Source organism: Zalophus californianus, chromosome 8 (assembly GCF_009762305.2).
Source record: "Zalophus californianus isolate mZalCal1 chromosome 8, mZalCal1.pri.v2, whole genome shotgun sequence".
NCBI classification, from domain to species: Eukaryota; Metazoa; Chordata; class Mammalia; order Carnivora; family Otariidae; genus Zalophus; species Zalophus californianus.
In genome coordinates, this window is record NC_045602.1 from 7,895,742 (window position 1) to 7,904,251 (window position 8,510).

General features: G+C 48.0%; 1 protein-coding gene across 1 annotated transcript; it reads left to right on the forward strand.

Annotated features, from left to right (window-relative positions):
- The first annotated feature begins 497 nt into the window (after positions 1 to 497).
- On the forward strand, positions 498 to 8,160 carry RRM2 (ribonucleotide reductase regulatory subunit M2). Its single transcript, XM_027623031.2, has 10 exons — positions 498 to 744; positions 830 to 904; positions 1,275 to 1,418; positions 1,689 to 1,805; positions 2,352 to 2,485; positions 4,148 to 4,242; positions 4,372 to 4,505; positions 5,900 to 6,004; positions 6,091 to 6,204; positions 6,282 to 8,160. Exons 1-10 carry the CDS (start codon positions 637 to 639, stop codon positions 6,432 to 6,434), a joined length of 1,179 nt encoding a protein of 392 aa, XP_027478832.1. The 5' UTR covers positions 498 to 636; the 3' UTR covers positions 6,435 to 8,160.
- Positions 8,161 to 8,510: the final 350 nt, after the last annotated feature.

An 8,510-nucleotide genomic window follows, 5' to 3' on the forward strand; every position in this document is an offset into this window, starting at 1 on the left:
CACTGCGGGACTCAGTAGCCAGTGGCCCTAACCGTTAGGAAGCACGGCTGTCACCGACCCTCCCACAAATCTGCCGGAACTCGAGGACCCCTAAACCCCCACCCAGGTACACGTATCCAAACGGTCGCAACCCCGCGCTTCTCTCGCAGCCAGGGGCGTTCCCAGGCATTTGCACTAACCTCATTTGCAAAACCACTTGCCCCGACCTGCGAAAACGGTTCAGGGGTGGGGGAATCCTCTCCCGCTCGGGGGCGGCCTCCAATCGCGTTGCTTTATTCAATTCCGGGCGCTTCCCGGATAAGCGAGTCCCGCGCGCTCCACGGCCACCGAGGCGCGCGGGGACTGCAGCCCTTGCCCGGGGGGGCCCGCAGGGGCCCAGGCGGCGGCGCCCCTAGTCCTGTCCGCGGGCCCGGGGGCCCGGGGGAGTCCCGGGGGGGGTCCCGGCGGCGGGCGGGCGGTGCTCCCGCGCGGCTCTCGAATCGCGGACGTCCGGCCGGTGCATCCAATGGGAAGGCGGTGTCTGGCCACGCCCCCTGTGCGCGCCCCTCCGCGGTGGGCTTTTAAAGGCCGGCGGGGCGGCGCGGGGCTCCTACGACCTGCGCGCCGCCTCCACTGCCGTCGCCTTTCGCCGCCGCCATGCTCTCCGTCCGCGTCCCGCTCGCTACCATCGTGGACCCCCAGCAGCAGCAGCAGCTTCAGCTCTCGCCCCTCAAGGGGCTCAGCCTGGCGGACAAGGAGAACACGGTGAGCCCGCGCGGGCCGGCCGGGGCGGCGGGGGGGGGGGGGCTGTGGGTCGGGGGCCTGCCCCTCACCGCGCGTCTCCCCGCAGCCCCCGAGTCTCAGCGGGACCCGCGTGCTGGCCAGCAAGACCGCCAGGAGGATCTTCCAGGAGCCCGCCGAGCCGGTGAGTGGCCCGGGCAGCCGGCGGGGAAGCGGCCTTGGGGGGGGGCGCTGCCGATAGGGGGCGCCAGCCGCCTCTTGGCGCCAAAGCCTCATTGTCTCCTCCAGGGTTTCAAACCCTAGCCACTCCCCGGCCCGCGCTTCTTTCCCGCCAAGGCATTCCCTCCCTGTCCTTCTTTACACTTCCGCAGATTTCCTCCTGTTCCTCTGTCACATCCCGGTTCTGTTCTCTGTAGGATATACATGGGTGACCGCTGACCCACACACTGAACCCCCCGGGATTGCCGGTCATTGAACGCACTAGGCCCGAAAAAATGTCGATTTCATGTGGTTCCCCCTATGATTAGCATGTTCATTACTTTCTCGCCCAACAGAAAACTACGGTGCTTGGCCCCAGCGTGGAGGACGAGCCACTACTGAGAGAAAACCCTCGTCGCTTTGTCATCTTCCCTATCGAGTACCATGATATTTGGCAGATGTATAAGAAAGCTGAGGCTTCCTTTTGGACAGCTGAAGAGGTAATCAGAGTCAGGAGCTGGAGACTTAAAAGGAAGTTTAAGCATTGACCCCAGCCCTAGAGGAAGCCCCTGCAGTGGTGGTTGTAACTTGCTTGAAATATACTCTTTGTTCCTCCTGGGGGTGGTTGGGGATGGTTGCCCACGGAGGATGTGGAATGGGAGGGATGTTCTTGATCAAGTGGTGTCGGTAGACTTAAGGTTTAAGGATTATGTATGTGTATGTGTGAGGCCCCGCATGCTTAATGTCCCTTGTGAACGTCTAAACTTCAGGTGGATCTTTCCAAGGACATTCAGCACTGGGAATCCCTGAAGCCTGAGGAGAGATACTTTATATCCCACGTTCTGGCTTTCTTTGCGGCGAGTGATGGCATCGTAAATGAAAACTTGGTGAGTTTCCAAAAAACATCTGCTTTCATCCACTTCAAGATTAAAGAGAAAATGAATTCTCTCTCCTCATCTTTTAAGTTCTACTAGTTGTAAGCTAGTAGTTGTATTACATGGTGTTGCCTGTTTTATAATATCCTTTGCAGTTCTTTCTTTCCTGTGGTTAATTTTTCCCCCCACTGGCTCTTGAGAGGCTCAAAGACAATGTTAAGCGGTAGTAATAGGTTTACTCCTCGTGGCTGTGACATTTGTGGTTTTGCTCTTTTAATAACTTGAGTCTATATACGTCTTCTAGTGAGTGGATCCTTCGTGCCATGAATTAGGAAGAAATGAATTGATGAGTGTTCTTAGGATCCCTATAAAATAGACTATTTCCTGATCTGTAAGTTGAGCGATATGGCATAAAATGCCCAGCTTTACCACAGAATAATGAAGTATTGTTTCTAAAAATAGATGCAAACCCTATACTGGTACAAAGGGAGTGTGATGTATCCAGGATCCTCAGCGTGGATGCTCCTCAAGCTGAACTGTGACGTGTTTTACCACTAGGTGGAGCGGTTTAGCCAAGAAGTTCAGATTACAGAAGCCCGCTGTTTCTATGGCTTCCAAATTGCCATGGAAAACATCCATTCTGAGATGTACAGTCTCCTCATTGACACTTACATTAAAGATTCCAAAGAAAGGTGAGTATTTGGGTGGCCTGCCAACATGTCTAGGACTCACTAATTGTTATGTTATTTCAAGTTTTTGAGTTTACATAGGGGTAGAAGAATGACTTTTAAGTGACTAAGCAGACAAAGCAGTTTCTACCACCCATTTTCCCGTCTGCTCTGAGGAAGAGGCCTACAGCCACTTTATTAGCAAGTCACTTAAAAACGAAGTTCTGAGGTTACTCCATTTTTAGAAGTGGAAGTATACAGTTGGTCGTTCAGTCTAATGCCTTTCTTTGAAAACAAAACAAAACACATCCGAGGAGGCCGTGTACAATGAATGAAATCCTAGGTCTGGCAGTTTGTACTCGTGTGGGCAATCTGTTAACCTACAATGGGAAGCTGGGGCAAAATGGAGGGGTTGGAGGGTGCACCCGAGTAGAACATTACTCTCCTCTTCAAGAGCTCGTAATACAGTACAGAAAATCAGACCTAGAAGCGTGAGTGAGAGGAATTCCATAATAAAGCAGAGGCTGCAGTTTACTGTTAGATGAACCTTAGGCACGGGACTGTGTGAAGAGATGGTTTGCATCATGGGATCACAGAGGAGAAAGAAAGGTAGCTTCAGGCCCATTGTACATTTTTAAGATTAGAGAAGAGAACGTTAAAAATGGCTGTCTGAGTGGTCTAGATACTGAGGTCAGCTTCAGGATGAGAGTCTTGCATGGAACAGAAGTGGTAGGGCTGGAAGGTAGGCTCTTGAGGGTAACCAGGAAGAATGTGATTTGGGAAAATGAGTGGTGGCTTGGAAGCGCTGGCAGGATTGGGGAGACTGGGGGGGGTAGGACGAATTGAACACATTTGTAGGCAGAAATGAGGAAAGATAAAGATAGGCATGACCCAGATAAATAACCAGAAGGGGCAGGATCAGGAAGGTGTGGTGATTGAGCTTAAAAAGCTAGGGAGAGGCAGGCCCCGGTCTCAGGATGGAGACATGGAAAGAGAATGAAGGGAGCCATATGGTCTGATGACCTTGGCTTCAGAGAACAAGGTTGCCTGATAAGGAACAGGCTGGGCAGTCTGTAGACTCCCAAGCAGGGCACAGGGTTACATTGGAGGCAGAAGAGGGTAATAAGGAAGACCCAGGTAAGTGGGGGGCCAGTTGATTTGCTTTCCTGATCTGGAACCATCAGCGTAGCATAGAATTCCGGTAGGAAGCAAGCCCAGATTGTTCAGTTTATTGGCTTTAATTGCTTTATTATATATATATGGCATTTGGGGCCCATATAATTGACCTGATGGTAGTCTGGTGAGGAAGGTGCTATCTAGCAAGATAATGGTCAGCATAGCTGAAGTAGTCTTAGCAGTTAAGACTTTATGGCTTCTCAAGTTCAAAGATAGGGCCTGTGAACTTTGTCATGACCTGGGCTTGATACAATTAAGCTGATAAATGCTCTTGGTGTAATGGACTAAGACTTCTAATGTTAGTAGATCTCGGGGATCCCCTCTGAACTAAAGAATAGGAACCAAGTGAACGTTGAGATTTTAAAAAAGAACACTGGAGGGGGAGCAAAAACAGTAATGAGAAAACATTTCAATTTGAGGCTCAATTTGGCCTTGGCCCCAGTGGTGCTTTCCAGATGTTTGTGCTGGGAGGTCTTTGCTGTAACTGCTGACGCTCTGGGTGTCTACTAGGGAATTTCTCTTCAACGCCATCGAGACAATGCCTTGTGTAAAGAAGAAGGCAGATTGGGCCTTGCGTTGGATTGGGGACAAAGAGGCTGCCTATGGTGAGGACCCCCCCTGGCCCCGCGCCCCCTGAGCTTCATCCTCTGAGTGACGTCACTGCTCTGTGGCCCCCCCCCCCTTGTGCACGTGCTCGGTTGCTAGCTAGAACTATTAGTATTAACTCTTCACAGGAGAACGGGTTGTGGCTTTTGCTGCTGTGGAAGGAATCTTCTTTTCTGGTTCTTTTGCGTCGATATTCTGGCTCAAGAAACGCGGCCTGATGCCTGGCCTCACCTTTTCCAATGAACTTATTAGCAGAGATGAGGTGAGTCTAATTCACATAACAGGTTAATGGGCACCCCAAACATCTACAACTCTTGGGTTCACTCATGGGAACTCCAGATAAAAGATTGCCTGATATCCCACATTTAACATGTGAGTTCAGCCATATCCGTACTTGGCAGAAAATGAAATGCTTTAATTTACTGGAAGTACTTGTGTTCTCAATACCTTTTTTTTTTTTTTTAAAGATTTTATTTATTTGACAGAGAGAGAGACAGCGAGAGAGGGAACACAAGCAGGGGGAGTGGGAGAGGGAGAAGCAGGCCTCCTGCCGAGCAGGGAACCCGATGCGGGGCTCGATCCCAGGACCCTGGGATCATGACGTGAGCCGAAGGCAGACGCCTAACGACTGAGCCACCCAGGCGCCCTCGCAATACCTTTATATGTCTGGTGCACCCTAGGTGATGGGGTGTTTTATATTCTCTTTGCCCAGTATTCTGTATGACTCTACTGTACTTCAGAGTTGGTCGATAAGCATCCTAGTGAAGAACGAGAATCCATTCTGGTCCAGTTTATGTCTTTGAGTGCACTTGGATTAAACTGGAAGGGCAGGTGAAGATGTCCAGGTGTTCTAATTTAATTCCAGTTGGCAAGGCCAGGGCCATGAACCCTGCCATACTTGGAGCCCAGTGGGCAGATCAGTTGGTCTTGCTTTATAAGAAGCTCTTCCTTCTGTTATAGGAAGATCAGGGTTACTTGGCACTAAGACTCGTAGACTCCATTCACTGGAAATTGTGTTACTGATTTCCCGAGCATTAGGCTGTAAATCTCACAACCAGCTAGCCTGGTCGCCGAGTTTTGCCTTTCTTGCTGGGAATGGTGGCAAAACGGGAGCTCACAGATACAGGAAGAATGGTTTGAGAAGTCCTACCCCATCCTTGGCTACCACACAGGGCAGCAGGGACCGGACCTGGCCTGCTGTTATTCCCCAGGGGAGCAGTGTTGAGGACCTTGGGTGCAGCCGAACCTGCCATGACCTTTGCAGAGGAGATAGCAGTTGAAGCCCTCTTCCCTTTGACCGTTGAAGTGCTTAAACTGCCGCCACACAAGGTGTAGGGAGGAGAATGCAGAAAAGGGGAAAGCCATTTCCTGTTTCGCGTTAATGATGCAAGTCTGGTTCTTTTTTTTCTTTCATTTTAAATATTTATTTATTTATTTGTTTGACAGAGAGAGAGACACAGCGAGAGAGGGAACACAAGCAGGGGGAGTGGGAGAGGGAGAAGCAGGCTTCCCGTTGAGCAGGGAGCCCGATGCAGGGCTCGATCCCAGGACCCTGGGATTGTGACCTGAGCCGAAGGCAGATGCGTAATGACTGAGCCACCCAGGCACCCTGACACAAGTCTGGTTTTAATAGTGATCTTAAACCTTTTCTTCTAGGGTTTACACTGTGACTTTGCCTGCCTGATGTTCAAACACCTGGTCCACAAACCTTCCGAGCAGAGAGTGAAGGAAATAATTATTAATGCCGTTCGGATAGAGCAGGTGGGTGTTGCATCAGGGTCTCTCGTGCCAGCTAGAAGGTGTCTTGATGCTTCCATTTTATTGAGAAGCTCTGTTTTGGTCTCTAGGAGTTCCTCACGGAGGCCTTGCCTGTGAAGCTCATTGGGATGAATTGCACTTTAATGAAGCAGTATATTGAGTTCGTGGCAGACCGACTTATGCTGGAGCTAGGTTTTGGCAAGGTAAAGTATTGTTCATAGCCTTCTGGTTCTTCTGAAACTGGTGTTCTGTATTTAAATTTTCCTGTGAACCTTTTCAGGTTTTCAAAGTAGAAAATCCATTTGACTTTATGGAGAATATTTCACTGGAAGGGAAGACTAACTTCTTTGAGAAGAGAGTAGGCGAGTATCAGAGGATGGGAGTGATGTCAAGTCCAACAGAGAATTCTTTTACCTTGGATGCTGACTTCTAAGAGAAATGAAGATGTGCTCTTATTTTGCTGATTTTTTTTTTCCCCTTTCTCATCCAAAAGAAAAATCAGCTACTTGAAGTGTATCAAACCAGCTACACCATGAATTAATAATGTTCATTAATAGTATTGTTAAAACTGTGTAGCTACCTCATAAGCAAGCCTGTTGATTAGTGATGCTAGTTGTCTCACTTAGGAAGAAGCAGAGGCAAAAGCTACTCAGATTCTTAGGAAAGACCTTGGCCGTGTTTGGCTTTTGCAGGCAGGCTGGCTGTCGGTGAGTTCACCGTGGCTCTTAGTGGCAGTCAGGGCCCAACATGTGTGGACCCTGGAGTGAGTCAGATCCAGCAGGATTAATCAGTCAGTTACTCAAAGGCCCTTGGGAGGTCTCAGCCTCGGTGCTTCAAAGCAGATTTTAAAGTTTACTTACTGATTTGTATATAAAACTGGCACTTTACATACAAATAAACAGAGTTTGTACTGTTGAAATAAAGGCCTGATTTAACCTAATTTGGTTTCTAGCCCACATGCAAAGCCTTCTATTGACCACTAATGGGAGCTGGTCTGGAATTTACTAGGTGGCCAAAGTCTGTCAAACCTGTGCAGATCAAGCACGTTATTTCTATTCTTTATTTTCTAGAATGAATGGATGTGCTCTTTGATCAACTTCAAAGTCAGCCCTGCACATACCTATGTATTAGCTAGTTGGTGCCACAAAGAAGACAGGTTGTGGTTTGTATTTTGGAGGCCAGGTCGAGTGTTGTGGAATGAGAGCGAGGGGAAAGGAGCTTCTGACTTAAATCATTGGAGCCTGAAGTGTGATGCAGGCTGTCTTCTGGTCACCTGGGGGCGTGAGAGGGGCAGCATCCTCTTATTTTCCCCAACTTCAAGCTCTTAACGAAGATCTTTAGATCCTTAGCTCTAGGATCTGAGATAATATTGTAAATTGATTTTCCAATCATCCTTGCACAAAATGCCCCACTGAGGATCTTGCTCCAATTAAGTGGCACAACCAGGACTGAAGTTGGCTCCCCGAAAAGCTGAGCATGTATTCCGATTTGGTCGAATTTGTAAGTAGGTACTGTTGCCCTATTTCATTTATATTTACTAAATGTTTTTTAAATTAGAACTATTTTTTTTTTTTTTTTACTGTGTATGTCTTTTTATATCTGTGGTTCATAGTTTGAAATAATTGCCCAGTTAGTGCAGTTCACGATTGAAGCAGATAGAATTCAGTGCAGTTACTTCCAGCATCTGCCTCAATCTGAGCATTTACCTTATTGGATTCCTGACCTTCAGGAGAAAACTTGAGTTGCGTGAGCTATATTAACACATGCTCTATTCACATCGTAATTTTAGATTGATAGTATAATATACTTAATAGGGCTAGTTTGAATCGACCTGCCTTTGTTTCCCCCTGCCTTCTCCTTTCCAGGACCCCCCCCCCCCCAAAAAACCCAGCCCGGCCATGATGTTGGGTGGAAGGTGGTGGATGATACGCACTGATCCTTTGGCTGCATTTGTTAACCTGTTGTATTGTGTTGGCTGATCACTGGCCTGTTCTATTGTCAGTTTTTTCATTTATTGTATAAATTGTCAAATAGTCAATTTAACAATTTCTGTAACAGGGGCTTTCTATCTTTTAAATTATTGTTACCTAAAGTAAATCCAGATTATGTGGTTCTTACACTTGTGCAACACAAAAGTGAATAAACTTTTTTGCCTCGCATGTCAGCTGCAGGTGGAAGTCGGAAGTCGATTTCAGGACTCGGCCTCCCCGTTAGCGCATTAATGGAAGGATTCATTTTTGCCAACTCCAGTTCAGTTTCCTGATCTGTTTAAAGGGAAGCAGATTTTAGTCAAGCATTTCAAAGTCTAAAAACTGAATGTGGCACAGGGGTTAAATGAACAGTTCTTATGTCCGTTCCTTGATAAATTAATTTGCATTTCAGTTTAGGAAGAAAAAACGAGAAAGTCTTTTTCATGAAGGTGTATGCGTTCATTTGCTTTTCATCCATTTGGGGGAGGGGACTTGGCTAATGCCTGAGAGGTGATGAACAAAAGCGTGCCCTGTGCTTC

Excerpts from the sequence above, each read along its gene's own strand:
- RRM2 (XM_027623031.2), top strand. The coding sequence starts at position 637 with ATGCTCTCCGTCCGCGTCCCGCTCGCTACCATCGTGGACCCCCAGCAG. Across the intron at positions 2,486-4,147 it reads ATTAAAGATTCCAAAGAAAG|GGAATTTCTCTTCAACGCCA; the intron begins GTGAGTATTTGG and ends GGTGTCTACTAG. Across the intron at positions 4,506-5,899 it reads AACTTATTAGCAGAGATGAG|GGTTTACACTGTGACTTTGC; the intron begins GTGAGTCTAATT and ends CTTTTCTTCTAG.